We start from the raw sequence: 27475 nt of genomic DNA, 5'->3' as shown, positions 1-27475 counted from the left end.
GGCTTTGAATCTGTGATCCTCTTGTTTCAGCCTCTGAAGTATTGGAATTATAGCTGTGTGTGCTTGGCTTTTAATAGCTCTTTTATTTTTTTTTTAGAGCAGTTTAGGTTCACAGAAAAATTGAATGGAAGGCACATTCATTTCCTATGTATCCCCTACTCTTATATTCACATAGTCTTCCCCCTTATCAGTGTTCCCCACAGAATGGGACATTTGTTAGTTGATGAATCTCTTTTTATTTTTGGCAGTACTGGGGATTGAATCCAGTACGCTCCAAATTATACCCCCAGCCCTCTTTTTTTTTTTTTTTTCAGAGAACTACAGTAACATATGCATACTTATTTTCAGAGCAGCACAATTCACAATAGCTAAACTATGGAACCAACATAGGTGTCTATCAACAGATGAATGGATTACAAAATTATGGAAAATACACACAATGGAATTCTACTCAGCAATAAAGAACAAAATTACGTCATTTACAAGAAGACGGGAGGACCTGGAGAACATGTTAAGTGACATTAGCCAAGCACAGAGAGTGAAGGGTCATATGTTTTCTCTAATATGTAAGCTAGGAAGTATTTCTTTAAAATTTGAAACAGGATCTCACTAAGTTGCTGAGGCTGGCCTTGAACCTGCAATCCTGTCACATGCATCACCCCAAGTCCGGTATTTACATTAGGGTTCACTCTTGATATTTTACTGGGTAGCCTTGGACAAATACATAACTACATTTCCATTATTATTCATTATCTACACTGTACATTATGAAGGGGCCAGGAGGAGGTGTGGTAGGCAGTCCTTGAAGGCCAGATTAAGAATTTTAATACATTTTTATGCAAATATAGATATATAATTTGACCCAAGTGCATACTTTTGATCACTTTTTTCCTTTATTTGAAATGTTTAGATAATCTTTCTTTTTTTGCTTATTCCCTTTTCTCCTATTTTTCTTTTATGTTCCTTCCTTCCTTCCTTCCTTTTGTACTGGGAATAGAACCCAGAGGCATTCTATCTCTGACCATCCTTTTTTATTTTTTATTTTTGAAACAGGGTCTGATTAAGTTGCTGAGGGTCTTGTTAAGTTGCTGAGGGTCTTGTTAAGTTGCTAAGGCAGGTCTCAAACCTGTGATCCTCCTGTTTCAGCCTTCAAGTATTGGAATCACAGTGTGCCCCAGCATGCCCAGCTTTTCTATTTTTTTTTATCCCTTCCAACCTCTTCCCCTTCTTTGTCTCCCCTTCTTTGTCTCCCCTTCTTTGCCACTTTGGTTTCTCTTCTTACTTTCTCTTTCCTCTTTCTTCTTCCCTCTTCCTCCTTTTTTTCATATTCCCCTTTCCTGTGCTTACGCACTGTGGCACTGTATTTTCTAACCCATATTTAACACCTGATGATATGGATCTTTCTTTAGTTTTTCTCATGTACATATAATGAATAGTGTAGACATTTGTATTAGGCAGAATAAAGTTCCCCTGACTCCAAAGATGTCCACATCCTAATCCCTGGAACCTCTGAATATGTTGCATTATGTAGGAAGAGAGACTGCAAATATGATTAAGGTTAAGGACTCTGAGATGAGTAACCATCCTGGATTATCCAGGAATACCTGATCTGATTGGATCCTTACAAATGGAGAAATGAGCCAGGCATGGTCTCACATGCCTGTTATCCCAGTATGTGGGAGGCTGAGGCAGGAGGACCACAGGTTTGATGATCACCTCAACACGTAGTAAGATTCTCATCAACCTCACAAGATCCTGTTTCAAAATAAAAAGGGAATAGGGCTGGGGGTATAGCGCAGAAATAGAATGTTCCTGGGGTTCCATCCCCAGTCCAAAAAAAAAAGAGAGAGAGAGAGAAATGTTCCCAATTGTGGTCAGAAAAAGATATGACTACTGAAAAATGGTGTGTGTGTGGGGGGGTGGGGGGAGAGGGAGGAGAGAGAGAGAGATTCTGATACTGAAGATGATGAAAGATGGTTGTGAGCCATAAGAATGGGGGTGCCCTGTAGAAGCCAGGAAAGACAAGGAGTCTCCTCTAGAGCCCCTAGAAAGTAATGCAGCCATACTGACACAGTGGCTTTAGCCCACTGAGACCTTGTGTTGGACTTCTAACACAATTGTAGGGCTATAAATCTGGGTTATTTATTGTCTTAAATGAATAATATAATAGTTTGTTATGGCAGAGATAGAAAACTAATACATTATATACATACTCTCACATAATCTTATTTTATAAAAATAAGGTCATATTATATATATTTATTATATATGCTTTTCTATATCTTTTTGAATAATACCTTATAAAATACTGCCAAGTCACTTAATGTCATTGTTTTTAATAGCAACTAAATTTCTCCACATCCTTGCCTGTACTTGTTCTGTTCTTTTTTCTTTTTTTTTTGAGAATGACTAACCTTAGGTGTGAGGCAACATCTCATGTGTTTTTGATTTGCATTTTTTTAGTGATTTGTAATGTTGAGCATCTTTTCATGTGCTAATGGGCTGATTGTGTATTTTTTTTGAGAAATACGTATTCATGTTTTTTGCCCATTTTGTAACTGTATTGTTTTCTCTTTGAGTTGTAGGATTTCTTTATATCTTCTGGGTCTTAAGCAACACTTTGACATATGGTTTACAATTTTCTTCTGTAGGTTCTTTTTTCACTCTGTTGATAGTGTCCAATAGATAGACATTTTAAATTTTGATGTCCAGATTATCTACTTTTTCTTTTGTTGCCTGTGCTTTCAGTGTTAAAAAAAAAAATCATTGTCGGCCAGACGTGGTAGTGCACGTATGTAATCCCAGCATTGGGAGGCGGAGACTGGAGGATCATGGTTTGCGGACAGCCTCAGCTACTTAGTGAGGCCCTCTGCAACTCAGTGAGACCCTGTTTCCAAAATATAAAGACTAAAAAATAGGACCGAGGGTGTAGTGTAGAGGTAGAATTCTCCTGGGTTCCATCACCAGTACTGCAAAAAAAAAAAAAAAAAAAAAAAATCATTGCCAAAACAATAATCTATGTCACAAAGGCTTAGCATATGTGTTCTTGTAAGATTTTTATTGTTTTAGGTCTTTGATTTTTTTTTTTTTTTTTTTTTTTTTTGCAGTGCTGGGGATCAAATCTAAGACCTCACACATGCTAGGTAGGCGATTTACCATTGAGCTGCATTCCCTGGCTTGATCCAGTTTTAATGTTTGTGTACAGTATAAGGTAAGAGTCCACCTTTTTTTTTTTTTGGTGGTGGCGATACTGAATTGAACCTATGGGCATTCTACCTTTAAGCTGTACGCCCAACTCTTTCCATTTTTTATTTTGAAAAAGGATCTTGCTAGGATTCTTGAGAGTCTCACAAAGTGCCAAGACTGATGTTGAACCTGTGAGCCTCCTGTCTCAGCCTCCCAAGTACTAAGATTGTAATGTGCTACCATGACTAGACCAACTTCATCTTTTTGTATGAATAATCAGTTTTCTAAATATGTTTGTTGAAAGGCTATTCTTCCCTGTAAAATGATCTTGGTAACCTGTTAAAAACATGTGGCCATCTATGTGAGGCTTTATTTCAGGGTTCTCTATTCTGTTACATTGATTTATATGTCTTTATGCCAGTATCAGACTAGTTTTATAGTAAATTTTTTGATCAGGAAGTTGAGACTTTGAGGTATGTTTTTCTTTTTCAAGATTGTTTTGACCCTTTGGGGTCCCTTAGGATTCCATATGAATTTTAGGATTAAGTGTTCTATTTCTGGAAAAATAGAAATAGGGATTGCATTGAACTTGTAGATGCTTTGGTTAGTGTTGATATCATAATAATATCAAGTCCTCTAATCAGTGAATAAGAGATGTCTTTTCATTTATTGATATCTTATTTAATTTTTCTCATCAACATTATGTAGTATTCAGTATATAATAGTTTATCCTCCTTAGTTAAGGCTATTACCAAATAATAATAATTCTTTCCATGTTATTATAAATGGAATTGTTTTCTTAAATTTTTGGATTGTTTATTATTGGGTTTTTTTCTTTTTCTTTTTTTTTTTGGTACTGGGGTTTGAACTCAGAGGCTTTCTATTTCTGAGCTACGCCTCTAGTTCTTTTATATTTTTTGTTTTGAAACAGAATTTCATAAAGTTGCTGAGGGTCTCACTAAGTTGCTGAGGCTGGCCTCAAACCTGAGAACCCCAGCCTCTTAGAGTACTGGAATTACAGGCATGTGCTGCCATGCCTGGGTTATTGTTAGAGGTTTTTTTTGGGGGTGGTGGTACTGGGGTTCCTGGAGCCCTTCTACCTCCGGGCTACACTCCCAGACCTATTTTTACATTTTTATTTGGAAACAGGGTCTCCTAAGCCAGCGCACGCATCTGGCTTCGAACCTGCGCGATCCTCCTGTCTCTGCCTCCCAAGTGTGGGGATTACAAGCATGCGCCACCACCACGCCTGGCTTATTGTTAGAGTTTTGAATGTAACTATTTTTATGTGTTGTTGACTTCATATATTCTAACAATTTTTTTCCACAGGCTCATTTGCATTTCTGCATAAAAGAGCATGTGAGCTGGGCGTAGTGGTGCATACTTATAATCCCAGCAATTGAGAGGCTGAGATAGGAGGATAGCGGTTCTCAGACAGCCTCAACTACTTAGTGAGGCCCTTTGCAACTCAGTGAGACCCTGTTTCAAAATAAAGAATAAAAAGCAGGGCTGGGGGAGTAGATCAAAAGTAGAATATCCTTGGGTTCCATCCCCAATACTGCAGAAAAAAAAAAAAAGCATGTGATTTGAATATCCAGATACATAGAGATAATTTTCCTACTTTTCCAATTTGAATACCTTTTATTTACTTAGAGCAAAAATGGACATCCTTATTTCTAATCTTAGAGGAAAAGCTTTAATTCTTTCATCACCACCTACTGCTATGATCTTTATTATGTTGAGGTAGTTTTCTTCTATTCCAAGATTGTTGAATTTTTTTTTTTTTTTTTTTTTTTTTACGGTGCCAAGTGTTGAACTCAGGGTCGTTCTACCTCCGGGCCACATCCCAGCCCTATTTTTTAACTCTTTTTTTTTTTTTTCAGATCTGGGGATGGAACCAAGGGGCATTCTACCGCCAAGTTACACCCCCTGCCCTATTTTGTATTCTTTATTTTGAAACAGGGTCTCACTAAAGGCCCTCACTAAGTAGCTGAGGCTGGCTGAGAACCTGAGATCCTCGTGTCTCAGCTTCGCAAGTACTGGGATTACAAGCATGTGCCACCATACCCAGCTGGTTGTTAAATGTTTTGATCATTAAAGGGTGTTGTATATTGCCAAAGATTTTTGTGTGTGTCAGTTAAGATGATCATGTGTTCTTTTTCTTTTGTTCTGTTTATGTGGTATGTTATATTTATTGATTTTTGTACATGGACTCTTCATTTCAGAAATAAGTCTCACTTGGTCATAGTGTAAAATCCTTTTCATGTTCTCTAGAATTCTGTTTTTAGTATTTTGTTGACAATTTTTCATCAGTATTCATCATGGGTATTGGTTTGTAGTGATTTTTTCTTATCTTTGTTTAATTGGTATTGAGATGCTGCTGGCCTTATAAAATGATTTTGGAAATACTCTTTCCTCTTTACTTTTTTTGGCAGAGCTTTTGAAGGATTTAATTCTTCTTTAAATGTTTGGTAGAATTCACCAGTGAAGCCATCTAGTCCTGACCTTTTTGTTGTTGTTGTGAGTAATAGGAACTTTAAAAAAAATCACCATTTAATACTTACCTGGCAGGGGAGGTACCATGATCATGAAGGTGTTTTTCCCAGGGTGAGGCTCATCCATTGCACTCCGGTTGTGTTGACCCCTGCAACTTACCCCTGCGACTTCCCCAAATGCATAAATTGTGGTAGTGGGGGACTGTGTTCGCGCTTTCCCCTGAGGGAGGGAAAATCAACATTTAAAATTGTTTAGAGGCCATTCAAACTTTATAACCTGTCCTATAACATCTTTGCTTTCCTTTATGGTTCAGGGAAGAGTCAGTCCAGGATTGTTGATAACATTTAGTTGTCATGTCTCTTTAGTTTCTTTCTGGAAGAGTTCTTTCATCTTTCCTTTTGTTTCATGATTTTACCAATTTAAAGAGGACTGGCCTTTATTCTATATTATGTCCTTTAACCTGGGTCTGTTCTGTATTTCTTGATGCCCAGATTTAGGTCATCTTGGTGACAGGAGTACCTCAGAAATGATGTGTACTTCTCAGAGCATGATGTTGACTTATTCCACCACCTGCTCTAGTTAGTGTTTCCCTATCAGCCATTTATTTCAAGAAGGGCAAATCGACTAGTCATGTGAGAGCAGGGTAAAGAAACGGTCATCAGTGTACCATGTTCTAGAACTCCCTTTTCCACTTATATGTCCTCATTTTTGGCCATCAGGAATTTTTATGTTAAGAATAATAAGAAACCATTTAAGTTTTTAGGCAAGAGGAAACATGAAACATTTTTTAATATACTGTGAAAATGAAGGTTGCCTTTTTGCATAAACTATTCAATTATTTGATACCTCTTAATCTGAATTTTGCTTTAAATTGTTTTATAAATACATATAATACAATCTGTTTTCAAATAGTATTACATTATTTCATGTCCATTGTAAGAACTTTACAACAGTAGATTTTGTTCTTCTCCCTGTATGCTATTTTTGTCATATGTTTTCCACTTGTATGTTAGTCTGTTGATAGTTTTTGGGGAAGGGCTAAATGAGTAATTGTACATGTATGCCTATACCATCTTGTACCTCATTACATATATGACTACAATGTATCAATAAAAGATAACAATAAAAATATATTCCTTTAGCTGGGTGTGGTGGTGTATGTTTGTAATCCCAGTACTTGGGAGGCTGAGACAGGAGGATCACAGGTTTGAGGCCAGTCTCAGCAACTTAGGCCCTCTTCTACAACTTAGTTTTATTTCAAATCAAGAAATAAAACAAGGCTGGAAGTTTAGCTCAGAGGTAGAATGTCCCTGAGTTCAATCTCTAGTACCACCACCACCAAAAAAAGTATTCCTTCATAGAGATTCTCTTTAATTTGTTTTTATAGTTGTGTTCTCATAGCAAACTTTCTTTTCCCAAAATGATAACATAAAACTAAACTTGTGTGCTTTTTTCTCAGCTAAAATAAATTTAGTGAGCAGGCTTCAATTAATAAGATTGAACTACATTTAAAAAGTTCTCATAATTGAAAACCTCTCACAGATGGTCTATTATATGAATATGCTTCATATTGAATTTTATGATATTTAAAAATAAAAAATATGTTTTGGGGTCTTTGAACTAGGTTCTTTCATAATATACTTTTGGTATTTCTGTAAATTGTATTTCTTTTCATGCTAGAAACTCACTTTTATCCTGCTGGTTTCACCGTAACTCCAACATCATGTCTGGTTCTAATGGTGCCAAAGAGAATTCCCACAACAAGGCTCGGACATCTCCTTACCCAGGTTCAAAAGTTGAACGAAGTCAGGTTCCTAATGAGAAAGTGGGCTGGCTTGTTGAGTGGCAAGACTATAACCCTGTGGAATATACTGCAGTTTCTGTCCTGGCTGGCCCCAGGTGGGCAGATCCTCAGATCAGGTGAGCAAATAACTGGTCACTAGGTGGATGTAAGAGTTTTAGTGAAGGTGGTGGTTGTATTTCTAATATTTTTTGACATTAGAAAAATCATTTTTATCTATTCTTGACTTTGTTATAACTCATTCTGTATTTGCTGCAATTTTTGCCAGAGCTAAACAGTTCATATTTATTTATTCTTTTGGTGGTTTTTGAGGATTTTTCCCAATAGGTAAATCTATTTTGATATGAAATAACAGGTATTTGTTATGAAATAACAGCTGGTAGTATGTTTTCCTGTGTTCTGTTTGGGTTGTCAATCTTTTGTGGTTATTTTCCAACACAGCCAGATTTATATTTGAAGTACTAAAAATATTTCTCAGGCTTTTTTTTTCCAGATTATTAAGAAAAGAATGATGAGAAATTAAATCAGTGTGAAAAAATAGGAAAGGGATAGAGAGAAAGAGAGACTGAGACTTGCAAAAATATTTTGACTGAATTCTTAGAAGTGCTGTATTGATTCACATTTTTACGTTCCTTTTGTTCAAGGTATAATTGACAAATGAAAATTATACATATTTCAGGTACACAACTTAAGGTTTTGACATATGTATACATTGTGTATTGATTACCACCATAAAATCAATTGTCATATTTATCATCTAACATTGTTACCTTTTCTTTTTTGGTGTGGTTAAGAATATTTGCTATTGTCTTTCAGAAAATTTTAAGTACAGTATTATTAGTAATGGTCAGTAATCTATATACCTTAGATCTTTCTAATTTATTCATCCTTTGTAACTGAAACTTTATATCCTTTGATCAACATCTCTATTTTTATCTACTGTGCTGTGTTTCTTTTAATAATATAATGATAGAGTTTTTTCATTATGAAAATAGTTATTATTTTGTAGTACTGAGGATTGAATTCAGGGTCTCACATATGTTAGGCAAGAATGAGCTACATTCCCAGCTCTTTTTTTTTTTTTTTTTTTGGTAGTACTGGGGTTCCTGGAAACCCTTCTACCTCGGGGCTACACTCCCAGACCTATTTTCATACTTTTTTTAAATTTGGAAACAGGGTCTCTTAAGCCAGAGTGGCTGGCTTCGAACCTGTGCAATCCTCCTGTCCCCGCCTCCCAAGCACGGAGATTACAAGCGTGCGCCACCATGCCTGGCTCCCAGCTCTTTTTAAAAAAATTTTTCAATTTGAGATAGGGTCTTTGTAAGTTGCCAGGCTTCCTTTAGCATACAGTCCTCCTCTCTCAGCCTCTGGAATAGCTAGAAGTATAGGTGTGTGCCACCATACCTAGATAAAAAAAAAAAAAGTAATAATGACACCAATTTAATTATATAATTCAATTTATACTTATAATAATTATTATGTTAATTATATTAGCTATATAATAATTATTATTACCATGGTGTTGGGAATTGTTAAGAATGTGCTCTACTGCTAAGCTACATCCCTAGCTAGATTTACTTTTTAATTTACACATAAAACATAAAAACTGGGTACCATGTGATATTTTGATCCATGTATATAATTATGTTTAAACTAGGTCAAACATATCTAGCTTCTTAAAAATTTATCCTCTTTATGGTGAAAACATTCAAAAGATTTTCTTCCAGCTTTTTAAAATATGTAGTATGTATTGATGTGTATAGTCACTTTACTGTGCAATAGTGCACCAGAGCTTACTGTTATCTAACTGTAATATAAGCGCCCATTGGCCAACCTTTCCCCATCCCTTCTTTCCTCTATTTTTTCCATCCTCTGGTAACTTCCATTGTACTCTTAACTTCTATGAGATAACTTTGTTAGATTCTACATGAATGAGAGCATTTGGTAATGGTAATAATAGTTTCTTTTTTAATGTATTAACTGTGAGCCAGGCACTGTACTATATGTTTTATATAAGCATTGTTTTATTCTAGTAACCATTCTGGAAGGCAGAGTCATCTCTGTACATAAAAAAAATGCAGTAAGCAAACACTGCGTGTTCTCTCTCATGTGGAAACTAAACAACAACAACAACAACAACAACAAAAGATTTCATAGAAGTAGGGGTTAAAATAGTGGTTTCTAGAAGTTAGGAAGGGTTAGTGGGGAGATTGGGCAACTGGTATCAAATGCAATTACATAAAGGGAATAAGTTCTAATGTTATATATCATGGTAAGGTGACTATAGTTCACAATAATTTATTATATATTTTATAAAAAACTAGAAGAGAGGAATTTGAAGGTTCCCAACACAAAGAAATGATAGCTGTTTAAGGAAATGAAAATGTTAATTGCTCTAATTTGATCATTACAGTTCTATATATTGGATTATCACATGTACCTCATAAATATGCGCAATGATTGCATGTAAAAAAAAAAAAGCCAGGTGTGGTGGCACACGCTTGTAATCTCAGTACTTGGGAGCCTGAAACAGGAGGATCACAGGTTCATGGCTAGCCTCAGCAATTTGTGAGGCCCTTCACAACTGAGTGAAGCCTTGTTTCAAAATAAAGAACAATAAATCAGCCTGGGGATGAAGTTCAGAGTTAGAATGTCCCTGGGTTCCATCCCCAGTAGTAACACACACACACACACACACACACAAAAAAAAAAAAAAAAAAAAAAAAAGGAAGCATAAAATGTTCATCCTTTTATGTTCACAAAGCTAGTAGATGGTATAGTTTGTACTGAAGATAGTAACTCCAGAATTCATTCTCTTAACTACTTTGCTGAACTGCCATCCTAGTTTCAGAAATTTAAAAATTTTTGTTCATTGGTTAAACTTTTTTCCTCACAAATAGTTGTCTTTCAAGGTCAGTTAAAGAGAAAAAAATGTTAATTGGATAGATCCAGTATTAGTTTATTAGGTTGTTAAACTTCATGGATTTATTCTTATTTAATTTTTTTTTTTTTTTTTTTTTGTGGTACTGGGGTTCCGGGAAGCCCTTCTGCTTTCGGGCTACCCTCCCAGACCTATTTTATACTTTTTAATTTTTAAAAATTTTTTGGAAACGGTCTCCAAAGCCATTGCGGCTGGCTTCGAACCTGCTGTCTCCGCCTCCCAAGCGCAGGGATTACAAGCGTGCGCCACCACGCCCGGCCATTCTTATTTAATTTTGACTTAAGATTTTCTTACTTTATTTAAATATAATGTTTTTATTTAAATATAATGTTTGTAACTTTGGAAATAGAGGAAGATTGAACATATTTTCTTTCAATTTATTTCATCAAAATTAAGCTTTATTACTAATGCTAATTCTTCATTTGCAGCTCTATTCATATTTTTAATGGTGAATTCTTAGAGTCTCAAGAATATTGTAACTCTGCTCAGTCTTTTATTTTTTATTTTGAAATAAGGTCTTTCTTATTTTACTGAGGATTTACTAAGAGTTTTGCTAAATTGCTGAGGCTTGTCTTATATCTGTGATCTTTCTGACTCAGCCTTCCAAGAACTGATAATACAGGTGTGTGCCACCATGCCTGGCTTGAAACTTTTCTTGATAGCAGAATGTCAACCATTGAATGTAGAAAGAAAAATACAGTTAGAAATTACTGTTTTGCAATGATCCTAGCAATATTTAATTACTATGGATAAGGCTCATTAAAGAATGCTAAGACAAACAAAAAAGAATATTTTAGCTGGGCGTGGTGGCACACCCTGTGATCCCAGTACTTGGGAGGCTGAGACAGAAGGATTGCAGATTCCCAACCAGCCTTAGCAATTTAGTGAGACCCTGTTTCAAAATAAGGAATAAGAACAAAATAAAGAATGAAAACAGGGCTGGGGGTATAGCTCAGAGGTAGAATACCCCTGGGTTCAATCTCTAGTACCACAGAAATAAAAAGAATATTTTATAATTTCATGTTTTTTATCATTTTATATTTTAATATTTATGTATTAGGTGGTAGATTGGTTAGAAATCTTGAGACAATGTCTAAATCATCCAAATTGAACATTAATTTCAAAACAGAGCACAAATATTTCTGTACTTATTGGAATTTTTAAGCAAGAAAAAAAAATGAAAGTGATGGTAACTTGCCCAATAACTATCCAGTGCCAGGCAACTCTTTTTATTCACCATCAGCACAATTATATCAATGATTTTATGGGGTGAAGAAAGTATACTTATATATCCATTTTAAACACACTTTTGATGAGACATGATATCAGTGCAGTAAAATACACATTTCTCAAGTGTGCAAATGCAGCTCAGTAAAATTTGATTTGTTTTTCTATATAACCATAACCCAGGCCAAGATTTAGAACATTTCCAGCAAAAGTCTATTTTTAATCTACATCATAGTTATTTTCTAATTTTGGGGTGACTTTATTATTTTGAGTTTACTTTGATAATACTAATCAGAATACATTTGGAGAAGTTAAAATTACTTTGAAGTAGTAGAAACACCAAGATTATCAGAATGAATCTTACTTTTGAAACTACATTGAAATAAGTAATAATGTGCCCACAGATAATTCTTTATTGCTGATAGCAATGTAGACATTTTGTATAGCATGTGAGAGACGTTTCAGTAGTTCTGCCAGTAGTCCCTCTGAGAGAACTGAGTAAGTCTATTAATAATACACATTCTTGTAATGCTTTAGTTAAAACGTTTTCCCACCCTTAGCTCTCTATTTTTTAAGGAATAAGGTGCATTTGTAAGTAAAAAAAAAAAAGACCCTTTAACATGTACTTTTTCAGGAATATTGCTTATGAATAACAGATTGGCTTATATTATTAAGCTATTGGTAGTACTGAATCATTATTTCTTGTTTTGCATTGGTGTTCTCATTACAGTGAAAGTAACTTTTCTCCTAAATTTAATGAAAAGGATGGACACGTTGAGAGAAAAAGTCAGAATGGCCTGTATGAAATTGAAAATGGAAGACCTAGGTAGGTATTGGGAATGGAGCATTGTACAATAATGGGTCTTCAAAAAGTAGAAAAGAAAGTTAACATTTATTGTATGATCATATGAATGCAATCTAAATCTTTATAAAACTGTGAGGGTAGATGCTTTTACATTTTACAGCTAGGAAAGAATATGAGCAATTTGTATACAGCTAGTACATGGCAGAGCAGGATTCAAACCCATCTTTTTGTAATTTTATCTAGATGGTAGAAATAATTGAATAAATGAACAGGTGAAAAGATTGAAAATTATATTTTTTGTAGTTGCTTACTAAGTGGTATAATGCTTCAAAGTAAGAATTTATCTAAACATAAAACTAAGAATAAAATTAACCCAATCATTTTAACATTAAGGTTCTTTTTATACTTTTAGACTTTGTTGTTCTCTTATTTAGTATTGGGAATTAAGCTCAGGGGTGTTCTACCTCCAAGCTACACCCCCAATACTTTTTATTTTTTATTTTAAAACAGAGTCTTGCTAAGTTGTTGAGGGTGGCCATGAACTTGCCATCCTCTCTCAGACTCCCAAGTAATGAGATTACAGGCATGTGCCACCATGCCTGGCTCTTTTTGTACTTTTAAAAATTATTTTTCTGTACAACTCTAAAATTTTTCTTAAAAAATAAAAGTAGCATGTCCAAATAAAATAAAAAGAATTACAATTATGGTTATCACTTTATAGAAATATTGCAATTATTGTTATTAGTTTCTTTAGGACAAGAAAATGGTGATAATGTTCCTCTCATTCTAAACTGGTCAGTCAGTTTTGCTAAACTCTTTCTTATAACTTACTCACTTTTTTATGTTATTGAGCCTTTTCAATAAGACTCTTAGATTGGACTTGTTCCTTTTATTTTACATATGATATATGAAAGGATAGGTACACACGTAAAAGGCAGCAGAGCCAAAAAAGATTGTTTTACTTAAGATTGTAACCAAAACTAGTTCATTCTAATTTGTCTGATCGATAGGTAAAATTTATTTTAAGGCTACAATGTTTTCCTGGGGAACCCAGAGTACCTAGCTCTAGGAAGGTGAAGTTGGGACTCCACCAGGACCTTCTGCCTCTTCTCTGCTTTTCTATGCGTTAGATTCGTTCTCCTCTCTACAAAAAATTTTTTCTGCTTCTTGGGCCACAGGATAGTCTCTATATGTCTATTCCATAGTTTCCAGTTCACAGGTTATAAGCCTGGTCATCTATAAAAGCTAATACTCTTTCTTAATTTTGGCTTTGATCATTTGTATTCAGAGGTTCTATTTTATGGAATAAAATATGGCTGTTGCCTTTCCTGCCCCTTCTTCTGTAAATTTGAAAAGAATTATCATTAGCTGGCCAGCCATCTTGTCTTCTTATATCTAAAGTCTTACTGAAATATTTCTGGGACTAGTATAAAACAATATAAAACACCAGTAATCTCAGCAACTCTGGAGCCTGAGATGGGAGGAATGCGAATTCAAGGCCAGCCTCAGCAACTTAGACCTTGTCTCAAATAAAAAATGAGCTGGGCATGGTGGCACACGCTTGTAATCAATCCCTGCACTTGGAAGGCTGAGACAGGAGGATCACACAGGTTCGAAGCCAGCCTCAGCTACTTAGTGAGGCTCTCAGCAACTTAGTGAGACTCTGTTTCCAAATAAAATATAAAAATACATTTGGGAGTATAGCCTGGAGGTTGAAAGCCTCAGGGTTCCACCCCCAGTACCACTAAAAAAAAAAAAAAGGGCTTAAGGAATAGCTCAGTGGTCTAGTGTTCCTGGGCTCAAACCCCAGTAACACACACACACACGCAAGTACGCACGCATGCACACACAGGAATTTCAGTTTTAATTATAGTCATAGGGAAGAACAGATGAAAAGAGATGGCTAAAGGGGAAGTTAAGTTAGCTGTTTATTTACTTTCATATAGTGAGAGAACAAAAAGTATTTAAATAGGCAAAACTACAGATGAGGACCTTTTGTTGGTACATAATAGAAATTTAACATTTAGAGAATGTTGACTGGGATACAGTGACCCAGGCACAAATATGTTGATAAGTTTATCTGACAGATTTATTTTCTTAACATTGGATTATGACATGTTAAAAGAAATTGGCAGTTTTTATTACATTGGATTTTAGTATACCTGAAATCTATGAACTAGTAAGTAATACTGATATCAAGCTATATGTTACAATATATTGTAGTGATAATAAAAACCCAGAACCCACTGAGGAAAAGTAGACTTAAAAATATAACATAAAAGTCAGGTATGGTGGTGCACACCTATATTCTCAGTACTTGGGAGGATCACACGTTTGAGGCCAGCCTCAGCAATTTAGCAAGACCCTCAGCAACTTAGTAAGACTTTGTTTCAAACAAAAATCATAAGGGACTGGGGTGTACCTCAGAGGTAGTGTACCTCTGAGTTCAATCCCCAGTACCCCCCCATATGTATACTTCTATAAAGTACTTTAGTGGGGAGGGTTATAAGAGAGTGGAGTGGGAAAAGGCTAATAAGAGAGTGAAGAGAAATATGGTATCCTTAATGATGAACCATTGTAGAGAGAGATGATTAGGTACACAGCATTTAGGAATCTAGTAGGATTCTATTTTGAATTTAGAATAGGTGGGAACTGCCGGGCGTGGTGGCGCACGCTTGTAATCCCTGCGCTTGGGAGGCTGAGACAGGAGGATCACACAAGTTCGAAGCCAGCCTCAGCTACTTAGTGAGATCCTGTTTCCAAATAAAATATTAAAAAAAAAAAAGGTCTGGGAGTATAGCCCAGAGGTAGAAAGCCTCTGGAGACAAATTCTTATATTATAGATCCACTTTGGAACTGAGATCCTCTCTATGGATCAAGTCCAAAGTTTAAGATGTGTGCCAAAGAAAACTATGTAATAGTCTAATGAGATGTGATTTCAGTGCCAGGTATGATAAGGCTGTTAGATTTTTGATTATTTGAAAGAAATATGATTTCTCTCTTATTGCTTGTAGTACTTTCTTTTGGGCTGTATCAAGTTGGGCTAAAAAAAGATGAATACATTCAATTGACTTTGTTTTTTCCCCTAAGAAATCCTGCAGGGCGGACAGGACTGGTTGGCCGGGGGCTTTTAGGGCGATGGGGCCCAAATCATGCTGCCGATCCCATTATTACCAGGTAAGAATCAAATGAAACTTTTCAGGAGAAAAGAGAAAAATACAGACAATAAGTGTGTGTGTGTGTGTGTGTGTGTGTGTGTGTGTGTGTGTGAATTCACATACATGTATGTATATATGTATACCTATGTATTTGTATATTTCTGCATGAATATTGGTTGTTCATATGTATATATACTTACATATGCATGTATTTATACATATGCACACACAAACATAATCTGTATTTTATTTTTTGTAGTACTAGGGATTAAACCTAGAGCATTCTACTTCTAAGCTAAACTCCCAGTCCTATTTTTCATACTTTATTTTGAAACAGGGTCTTACTAAGTTGCAGAGGGCCTTACTAAGTAGCTGAGGCTGGCCACGAACCTGTGATCCTCTTGTCTCATCCTCCCAAGTACTGAGATTACAAGTGTGCACCGCCATGCCTGGCTATAATTTGTATTTTAAAGGGAATTTTTTTTGTGTGGTGCTGGGATGTAACCCAGGAGTGCTCTACTTTTGAGCTATACCCCCAGACCTATTTTATTATTTTATTTGGAAATAGTATCTCACTTAGTTGCATAGGGCTTCACCAAATTGCTGAAGTTGGCTATGAACCTGCAATCCTCCTGTCTAAGCTTCTCAAGTACTGAGATTACAAGTATGAGCCACCACGTCTGGCTTTAAAGGGAATTTGAGTATGTATATTCATATGCACATGTATATATACATATACATACACATAAATGTAATTTGTATTTTAAAGGCAATTTATGTAGAATTAAAATGATACAATGTAAGTATAAAGCTGTAGCTATATATTATATGAGTAAACATCTGAGTAAAGTTAATTCACTGGATATTTGTTGATTATTTGTTTTCAGCATTGAATAGGTACTTTAGAGCATACTAAAAAATGTGAACTCTAGCCGGGCATAGTGGCACATGCTTGTAATCCCAGCATTTGGGAGGCTGAGACAGGATGATCGTGGTTCAAAGACAGCCTCAGTTACTTAATGAGGCCCTTTGCAATTCAGTGAGACCCTGTTTCAAAATAAAGAATAAAAAATAGGGCTGGGGGTGTAGCTTGGAGGTAGAATGCCCCTAGGTTCCATCCCCATTACCGTAAAAAAAAAAAAAAAAAAAAGTGTGAGTTCAAAGTCAATTATTTGACATGGCTTCTTGATGCACTCAAGAAACATAGTAAACATAAGATTTATGAGACTGCTGCTGGTATAACATGGCTTATTATTCTACAGAAAAATTTTCTTAATACATAGAAGGAATATACTCTTAGTGATAAAAGTATACTATAGTAAATATGTAGTCCAGTAACATGGTAATTTATTATCATTACAAAATATTATGTACTTTACATAATTATATGTGTTATAGTTTTATAAGGAACTTGAAATTGATTTTTGTGCAGTTCTACTGTGGAAGATATTAAATGGCAAGGTTAAGAAGTATAAACTGGAACCATTGAAGGTTTCAGAACAGCAGGCTTATCTGGTAAGCCAAATCATGTTTAGAACGCCCTTTGTTAATCATGAATCAGAGTAAAGAATCTGACTTACTCTCTTACTAGCTGTCTCAATTTCCTACCAAAAAGAATCTTTATCTCACCTGAAGTTTTACCTTATCTGTACATTCATCTGTCCATCTGTCCATCCATCCATTCATCCCCAGTTCCTTACATGTGATGTTTAGTAGGTGCCAGTGGATGTTTATGAGTGAACAGAGCCATCATTTGCCTTCTTGCCTCTCCTCTTATTTTAATCATAATCATCCTGCATTTTTATTTCATTATATAGCAATACTGGTTAAGGGCGTAGATTTTGGGACCAGATTGCCTGGGTTCATATCTTAGTTTACACCCTTATTAACACTGCAGTTTTGGGCGGTTTATCTGATGTTTTTCATATCTGTAAAATAAAGATAATACAGTTACTTCATACTGTTGTTTTGAAGCTTAAATGGATGCATACATTAAAGCACTTAATAGCACTTAGAATACCTTACTGTAGGTATGTAGTAAGTCCTATATAAATGGATTTAAAAATACCTGTCCTCACTTCATTGTCACGGTTTTGCTGCTTTTATTCCTGACCTTTTTGCTCTTTTACCCAGATTATGGTAATAGCCTTTTAGCTGGTCTTGCCTCTAGTCTTGCTTCCCTTCAAATCAACCTCTACCTGTGTCAAATGAGTGAGCTTATAAAATCCAAATTTACTATTGCTTTATCTTTCTTAAACATATTCTCTGAATCTCTAAAGCAGATAAAATAGATAAATTCTGTCATATACACCCTTGGCCTTAGCTGAGTGTGGTGATGCACACTTGGGATCTGAGACAGGAGGATCGCAGGTTTGTAGACAACCTCAGCTATTTAGTGAGTCCTCTGCAACTTAGTGAGACCCTGTCTCAAAATAAAAAAATAGGGCTTATAGCATAGGTTGGAGGTAGCATGCCCCTGAGTTTAATTCTCAGTACCACAATCAATCAATCAACCAACCAACCAACCCTTTGCCTACTTCGCATCCCCATGTTTTTCTTCGATGCCCGCAGTACCAGACCTCTCATAGATACTCAGTTTCTTGAACATGTTATTGCTTTTTTTAATGTTATTTTTCTGTCTGCCATCTTAGACACAGATTTTGACTTAAGCTATTTATTCTACTCGTCACACTGTCACTCTATCTTATAATTTGTTCACTGAGCTCTACTTCTAGTCTGTGAGCTCTTTCAGGGAAAGAATTTGGGGTTAGATATGATAGTCAACTACTGTATAAAGAAATTTGGACTCATATCCAAATGAGTATAATTTATTGGGTCCCATCCAGAGTGATGATTAGATCATCAAGTTTCTTTTTGATTTATTATTGGGATTTCAAAATCTTTACCTAAGAGGTCATTTGAAGAGTACTTAAAATTTGGGGTGAAGGTTGATAGGGTAGAGGTTAGAGAGGGGAAGAAGGGAGATTTATCAACATCTCTGGGAAAGAAGATGTGGTTAGAAAAAGTATTATTTATTATTATTATTATTATTATTATTATTATTATTATTATTTTATTTTTTGGTGTTACTGGGGATGGAACCCTGCTACCTCTAGGCTACACTCCCAGACCCATTTATGTATTTTTTATTTGGAAACGGTCTCTTAAGCCAGCGAGGCTGGCTTTGAACCTGCATGATCCTCCTGTCTCCGCCTCCCAACCGCGGGGATTACAAGCGTGCGCCTGGCCAGAAAAAGTGTATTTTGAAATTAATGTTGCCTTGATACTTTTTGAACCATGTAAATCAATTGAAAACATAAACTTAAAGGATGGAGGGTTTTTTTAAATGCAGAGGGAAGGACATGAAGATGGAAAAAAACTGCTTTTAGACATCAGTTGAAACTATATCACATGATTTTTTGAATGTTTATATTTTGTTAAATATATTTCCAGGTCTTTTCTTTTTTATAATTTTTATTATTTATTTATTTATTTATTTTTGCGGTACTAGATGTCAAACCCAGGGGCCTTCTACCTAGGAGCTACAGCCCCAGCCCTGATTTTTATTCTTTATCTTGAAACAGTCTCACTGAATTGCAGAGGGCCTCACTAAGTAGCCGAGGCTGTCTGCGAACTGCAATCCTCTTCATATATATATATATATATCCTGTTATAAAGAATAATTTTTAAAATTTGTCTTAGGCTTGAAATAGAACCTTGGTCTTTGTTCTAAATCATTTATGATCTTACATTATTGTTCACAGGTGGAAAAGGGATGGCAGTGGAAACAAAATCACCCACCCTGTTTCTGGGAAACATATCTTACAGTTTGTTGCAATAAAAAGGAAAGACTGCGGAGAGTGGGCAATTCCAGGGGTGAGCATTACAATGAAATCAAGTTAATAACTATGTTCTTTTTAGTTGCTTTATTACAGGTTATTGTGTGTGGATCTTTGCTACTCTATTTTGCTTCAGTTTCTTCCCATTCTAATTATCTTTCATCACTGAAATGAAGTATCATTGTCACTAACAAGTATAGGAAACAAGGTTACTAAGAGTCTGTCTGAGCAGGCCAGGCATGGTGGCTCATGCTTGTAATCCCAGTGTTCAGGAGGCGGAGACCGGAGAATCAGCTACTTAGCAAGACTCTTCCCAATTCAGTGAGACCCTGTTTCAAAAATAAAAAAAGACTGGAAAATTAGGGCTGGGGGTGTAGCTTGGAGGTAGAATGCTCCTGGGTTCCATCCCCAGAAAAGCAAAAGGAAAAAGGGAAAAAAAAAAAAAAAGAGTCTGAGTCTAATTCTAACATCTTTGGGGGAAAAATGGATTTTGGATATAGATGTGTTCTGGCCTTTCTCCTTGCAGCTGGATGATATGTATGTCAAGCCCTCATCTTTAAAATAAATGGAATCATCTCTACCTCCTCAGATGCTTTTGCTAGCATATCAATAGCTGATAGATAGTAGGCACTTATTAATGTGGGGTCCCATCTCAACCACTATTCTGAGCCCCAGGTAACATTTTTAGCATTATTTGTTGAATTCTGATTACTTTAGACATAACAAAAAGAATACATTTACTATTTACCTTTCCTTATAGTTTAAAAAAACCTTAATAGTAGTTTGAACATAATGCCAATGAGATATTTGGAGTGACTTTTAAAAATATGTATAGTGTATATGGTAGAAAGTTTTATATTTTATGCCTTATTATAAAATGAAGATTGTTTGATGTGAGGATAATTCTTCGGACGTATACTATCTGCAAAAATAATTTTTAGAATAAAAACAGAATGGACTTACAGATCTTAGCTGACAGGTGAAAGGTTAGGTCAGTTACTGTAATTTAAATGATGAGACTTCATGCTAAGTATAACACTAAAATGTCTAGTTTTATCATAGGATTTTGTATCATTGCTGTCATCTGATATTCTGATCAACAAGGCACCTGTTGTCTTTGGTATAATTTTGAAAGCTATTCACCTAGTGTCTTCCTTTTATTGGCTAATATTTTAAGCATTGAGGATTCAACAGAGCAACAAAGAAACATCCCTGTCTTTTGGTGCTCACATTTCCAATGGGATATACAGATAAGATAAATAAGTTAAATATATTTTTTGTTAGAAGGGCATAAGTATTAAGAAAAAACTGAAGCAAGGTAGGGGACCAGGAAGTATTTGAAAGTTCACAATTATAGATTTAGAGCAGGAGACGTTTGAGTAAAGATTCAAAGGAAGTGAATGAGTGAACCATGTGGACATCTGAAGGAAACCCAACTGGACACAAGTAGTTGTCCAGGGGGAAAGGCCTGGTTTTTTCTGGGAACATTGAGGATGTCTGTGTGGCTGGAATGGAAGGAAGAATAGGGAAAGAATCAATTTGATGTGTTCTTTCTTGCCCCAAGTATTCTTTCTTTAGTTGAGTTTGGAAAGTATCAGGAAATGAATTTGATTGGTTCAGTTTGCCGTAAGTTAACTTTGGACTGATCATTTTGGCCCAATATAGGAGAATATTTATTGGCTGCTTCTACAAGAAACAGAGGCTTAGAGAAATGGTTATCACAGAGGAATGGGGACCACGATTGTGGGCAGATAGAATAATAAATGTCCACTGTATCTCACAATAAATATTTGTTGAAGAAAAGCTTATTACTGTCTCTCTCTCTCTTTTTTTAATTTGACATTTAGGGGATGGTAGATCCAGGAGAGAAAATCAGTGCCACACTGAAAAGAGAATTTGGTGAGGAAGCTCTTAACTCCTTACAGAAATCTAGTGCTGAAAAGAGAGAAATAGAGCAACAGTTGCACAAGCTCTTCAGTCAAGAACATCTAGTGGTAAGAAATGGTCCTAGCTGAGTGTGGCGCACGCCTGTAATCCTAGTACCTGGGAGGCTGAGACAGGAGGATCACAGGTTCAAGAACAGTCTTTGCAAGTAGTGAGACTCTTAGCAACCTAGTGAGATCCTGTTTCAAAATTAAATTTTAAGCCGGGCATGGGGGCGCACGCTTGTAATCCCCGCGCTTGGGAGGCAGAGACAGGAGGATCGCGCAGGTTCGAAGCCAGCCACGCTGGCGTAAGAGACCCTGTTTCAAAAATATAAAATAGGTCTGGGAGTGTAGCCCGGAGGTAGAAGGGCTTCCAGGAACCCCAGTACCACACACACACACACACACAAAAAAAATAAATAAATAAATAAATAAAAAAATAAAAAAATAAAAATTAAATTTTAAAAAGAAAGCTCCTGGGTTCAATTCCCACTACCACCAAAAAACAAAAAAACAAACAACAACAACAAAAAAAAAAAAAAAAGAGAGAGAGAGAGAAAAGAAAAGAAAGAAATGGTGGTCCTAATTAGAAATTTAGTCCTGTGGGTTAATGAAAAATGACTGAAAGGTTATCTGGAAATCTGGTAGAATCTTCTCTACATAAAGTATTTTTCTTACATATATGGACTATATTATTCATGAAAACAAGTTGTAGATATTCACTGTTAATAGATTTCTATTTTGTCATTTATTTCTTTTCTTCTTAGTTTTTCTTTAGACTTACTATGAGCTTGTGTGATGAATAAGCTCCAACAGAAAGCCTTTTTTTTGGCATGAATGTGAAAAGGCAGCTCTCTCTAAAAGGCCATTTACATTTTAAATTGTTTTACAGAGTTTTTCTGGTTGATGATCACTTAAGTGGCATGATTATTTTGTCCATATACTCTGTGTATTTTAACAAAATACCTTACTTAGAAGGCATATGTGCACTACTAATAAGGAAAGGAATGTTTTCTTTTCTTTCTTTCTTTTTCGTCTCTTCTCCCTCTCCTCCTTCTCTTCTCCTTCTCCTTCTCCTTCTTCTTCTTTTTTTTTTTGGTTACCTTTCATTTCAATTGTTTTTTCTTTCCAGAATTAGAATTTCTTAGCTGGATGTGGTGGTACACACTTGTAATCCCAGTACTTGGGAGGCTGAGACAGGAGCATCACAGGTTCTCAGCCAGCCTCAGCTACTTAATGAGGCCCTCTGCAACATAATGAGACCCTTTTTCAAAATAAAAAATTAAAAATAGGGCTGGGGGTGTAGCTTGGAGGTAGAATGCCCCTAGGTTCAACCTTCATTACTGAAAAAAAAATTGTAAGAAAACACATTTACTGTTAATTTTTAAGCATAAGGTTTAGCAGTATTAAGTATGTTCAGAAACTGTTTTACAGGTTTTACATTTCTGAATCTAGTGAAAATAATATGCTTTAAACTGTTTTACCTATTTCCATTTCACACTGATCTTTTTTTATCTGCCTCCTTTTAAAAATAGATATATAAGGGGTATGTTGATGATCCTCGAAACACAGATAATGCATGGATGGAGACAGAAGCTGTGAACTACCATGACGAGACAGGTAATTTTATACTTCTATTTATTACTGGCTGAAATTGAAGGATCAGTTTAAGCCTAACAGCCTTCTAGGGCACAATTTTATCTGGACTATTGTAGCATTTTAATCCATTAGGTATGGATTTTTAGCATTCTTTCTTTATTTATTTATTTATTTTGGGGGTACTGGGGTTGGAACCCCGGGGACATTCTACCTCTGAGCTATACCTTCAGCCCTACTTTTTGTTCTTTATTTTGAAACAGGGTCTCACTGGGTTGCAAAGGGCCTCACTGAGTAGCTGAGGCTGGCCGCGAACCACGATCCTACTGTCTCAGCCTCCCAAATGCTGGGATTACAAACGTGCACCACCATGCCTGGCTGCATTCCAGTTTTATAAATGCAAAGTTGTTGATATTAAAAGAATACATAGAATGAAATCTCAAAAGTGTTATTACTAGTGACTAAAATTTCTCTAATCCATTGGTAGCATATGAAATGAAGGTTTGGTTTATAGTCTAAAATAGTGTGATAATTTTCATATTATATAGTATAATTCTATTTATGTAAAACAAAAACAAAAACAACTAGGAATTTGGATTGGAAAGTATGGCAGTAATAAAGGAAATATGATTTAGATTTATCTTACAATCTGAAATTTTTATAATAAACATATGATATGAAAGCACAAAACAATAACAAAAACATTCCAAGTAATAAAAAAATTTTAAATTATTGTTTTTTTCTGGTTTGTGGAATTTACTTTATTGGAGTCAAATCTATTATTATAAAAAGAAAGGGGAAATCAGCTATCGTGTGTGTGTGTGTGTGTGTGTGTGTGTGTGTGTGTGTGTGTCTGTCTGTCTGTCTGTCTGTCTGTGTGGTACTATGGATTGAACCCAGGGTTACTTTACTACTTTTACTACTGAGCTACACCCAGTCTGGCTAAGTTTCCATTCTGATTCAGTTCTGAGTCTGGTTCTAATGCTTGCTTTGTGCTTTAGGTTTTTTAGCCTACCTTCAGACCTTTCTCTCTTTTTTTATTTTTGTAGTACTGGGGATGGAACCCAGGGGCATTCTCCCTCTGAGCTACACCCCTAACCCCCAGCCCTACTTTTTATTCTTTATTTTGAAACAGGGTCTCACTGAGTTTCCAAGGACCTCACTAAGTAGCTCAGGCTGTACGCAAACTGAGATCCTCCTGTCTCAGCCTCCCAAATGCTGGGATTACAAGCGTGCACCACCATGCTCAGCTCCTTTTCCTATTTTTGACCTTCTAGCTTACCTTGCGGTGCATTATGAAAGCTGGACATGGTTTATTTGGTAAAAGGAATTACAGCAAATGGGCTTTTAGCGTGAGGTTTTATGTTTGATTTCCTAGGAGTTGGGCTAGCTATAGGAATCAGACTATAATTTTCTCTAGTGTCCTTGTTTTTATCTCCCATTACCTTTGGGCTTCTCCAGAGACTTCATAAACTCTGAGATATATCCTTTGGACATATCCTCTGTTATGGTAAGCATTAGGGATAGGGGAGTTTTAGGAGAATCCTGTGATTGGGTCTTAGTCTTTCATAGCCTGTGCCCTCGGGGATGCAACCTCCACAGATACATCTCAGCTTCTCTTCCTCTTCCTCCCATCCTTAGAAGATAGGAAGGCCAGAGGGGCCTGGAATTGGTATTTCCATCCCCCCCCCCCCCCAGGTTGGTTTGGCCTTGGTAAAATAAATTTCTATGAAGGCAGTGTGCTCTGGGCAGTCTTCAGAGTGCTTACTTTCCCCTTTTCCCTACTGAAAGCTCTGTGGCCTCATTTCTCTGTTGAATAGAAGAATTGTTAATTTTCAGTCAGCTTTTTTCTTGTGGATGGAGTGATGACTCCTGAACTCTCAAAATCAGAACATTTTTCTTTTAAGTTTTTTATTGTATGTGTATCTGTGGTCCTGGGGATTAAACCAAGGAGGATTCAACCTCCAAGCTTCACTGCCAGCCCTATTTTATTTTTATTTTCAAACAGGGTCTCAAGTAGGTTAATGAGAGTAGTATGCGCCAACATACCAATTCCTCTTTAAATTTTTTAAAGTTTTATTTTGTCTAGTTTATTAAGTGACCAGAGGGGTGAATAAAAAACTTTCTAGACATTATTAGTTCTGGAAAAAAAAAAAAAAAACCTTGATTTTATAGGAACTTACATAGATAGATAATCTGGTACTTGAGTTTAACTTTTGGTTTTAGGATCACTTTTTAATTGTTTTTCTGAAGAGAGTTGGATGTTGTATTGAGGATCGATTTAGCATTGGAATTTAGAAACCTAATGCTAAAATACTGGATTTGTTCTTTTCTCTTATGCAGTAGTTTTATTATCTCATTATAAAGATAATTATTACACAGGTAACTGTAACTAGAAATTACTTAGAAAATAGATGATTTAAAGAAGAAAGCAGGTTTGCCTCTATTTCCTTTGGAGAAATTCTTCAAATTGCTGGATTGTTATTATTTTTTTAGTGCCTAGGATGGAGTCTGATGTACAAGAGGCACTCTGATATATATTGAATGAATGCTTATTGAGGCGCATTTACTTTTATATTTTTCAATACTGGGGATGGAATTTAGGGGCATTTTATCTCTGAGCTAAACCCCCAGCCCTATCTTTTTATTCTTTATTTTGAAACAGGGCCTCACTAAGTTGTGGAGGACCTCACTAAATAGCTGAGGCTGGCCACGAACCTGTGATCCTTCTGTTTTAGCTTCCCAAGAGAGAATCCCAGATACTTGTACTGGGATTACAAGTGTGCACCACCATGTTTAGCAAGGATTACTTCCTAAAAGCACCTGATGAATACTGTCACATTGTCCTATAGAAATATGCCCTTTACATTTCTAACAGTGATGGAAAGTACTTGTTTTTTATTTTTAATAATTATAACTAAAATATACAAAGTTATGGTTTCAGGTTTGGTATTATACTTAGAAAAGTCCACTTACCTTTTGTCACCAATTATTTATATTTATTTATTTTTTTGGTGGTACTGGTGGTGGAACCCAGAGGTGTTTTACCTCTGGGCTATACTCCCAGATCTATATTATATTTTATTTGGAAGCAGGGTCTCACTAAGTTGCTGAAAGCCTCACTAAGTAGCTGAAGCTGGCTTTGAACCTGTATGATCCTCCTGCCTCAGCCTCCCAAGCGCAGGTATTATAAGCATGCACCACCACGCCCAGCTTTATTTGTATTTTTTTTTAAATTTTTATTCTTTTGGTGGTACTGGAGTTCCTGGAAGCCCTTCTACCTCTGGGCTACACTCCCAGACCTATTTTATACTTTTTATTTGGAAACAGGGTCTCTTAAGCCAGTGCGGCTGGCTTCGAACCTGCACGATCCTCCTATCTCCGCCTCCCAAGTGTGGGGATTATAAGCGTACACCACCATGCCCGGCTATTTGTATTTAAAAAAAAATTTTAGTCTTTAATTCTGCTGAAAATTCTGTGTGTAGTGGCACACACTTGTAATCCCAGCACTTGGGAGTTTGACACAGGAGGATCACACAGGTTCCAAGCTAACCTCAGCTGCTGAGTGAGGCTCTCAGCAACTTAGTGAGACCCTGTTTCCAAATAAAGTATAAAATAGGTCTGGGAGTATAGCCTAGAAAAGCCCCTGGGTTCTACCTCCAGTACCACCAAAAATATATATGTGTGTGTGTGTGTGTGTGTGTGTGTGTGTGTGTGTGTGTGTGTAATCCCGCTGAAATTTATTTTGATGTAAGAGATTACACTCATTTAACATAATTTCTCTTTTAAAGACAATATTCGAGAAAAGCTTTCTTATTGGTGCTACCACCTAAAATTTAGGAATTTATTAAAAATTGGGTATTTTAGAATATTTTGGTTTTTAATTCAGCTTGTTACCTAATACATTAATGATTTAAGATTACTTTTAGTAAGAGTACTTGAAGATGTAGTTATGCTGAAAAAGATAAAAAAGTGAATTTCTTTTTTTGATGGTGTTTTACATTTTTGGTGACCAGGTGAAATAATGGACAGTCTTACCCTGGAAGCTGGAGATGATGCTGGAAAAGTGAAATGGGTGGACATCAGTGATAAACTCAAGCTTTATGCCAGCCATTCTCAATTCATCAAGCTTGTGACAGAGAAGCGAGACGCGCACTGGAGTGAGGACTCTGAAGCTGGCTGCCATGGGTCATAGCTTGTGGTCTCCACGCCAGCCAGAGGCCAGCCAGGCAAGGAACATGTGCTGAGAAGAAGGCAGTGGCACAGAACTCCCACTCTAACAGGGCGGCAGGGTGGGTCGGGTGGAAGTGGGTTTTTTCACTCCAAATGTTTGGAATTCCAGAATAAAATGAGTAAATATCATTGAATAGAACACAGAACTTTTAGCTTTCTGGTCAGAGGGATTAGAAATAGTTATATTTTGTATGTATTCTATTAAAGCATGACTTAAACCAAATTTAAATAAGTGACACTCTTTGAAGAATTGTAATTAGAATAAAAA

General features: G+C 36.0%; 1 protein-coding gene across 1 annotated transcript in view; it reads left to right on the top strand.

Moving 5' to 3' along the window:
* NUDT9 (nudix hydrolase 9) overlaps positions 1 to 27169 on the top strand; it is a gene marked incomplete at both ends in the record, with an annotated part of 32554 nt that extends 5385 nt beyond the window's left edge. Inside the window, 7 exons of the mRNA XM_080697841.1 lie at positions 7363 to 7602; positions 12382 to 12477; positions 15547 to 15633; positions 19379 to 19490; positions 21301 to 21447; positions 22914 to 22998; positions 26991 to 27169. Of these exons, the coding sequence (XP_080553967.1) occupies positions 7363 to 7602; positions 12382 to 12477; positions 15547 to 15633; positions 19379 to 19490; positions 21301 to 21447; positions 22914 to 22998; positions 26991 to 27169 (946 nt within the window). The remainder of the gene's footprint in view (positions 1 to 7362; positions 7603 to 12381; positions 12478 to 15546; positions 15634 to 19378; positions 19491 to 21300; positions 21448 to 22913; positions 22999 to 26990) is intronic.
* Between the last annotated feature and the right edge of the window lie 306 nt (positions 27170 to 27475).

This window comes from Muscardinus avellanarius (genome assembly GCF_963383645.1).
Source record: "Muscardinus avellanarius genome assembly, chromosome: 6".
NCBI lineage: Eukaryota > Metazoa > Chordata > Mammalia > Rodentia > Gliridae > Muscardinus > Muscardinus avellanarius.
This window is presented reverse-complemented; position numbering and strand designations above follow the sequence as displayed.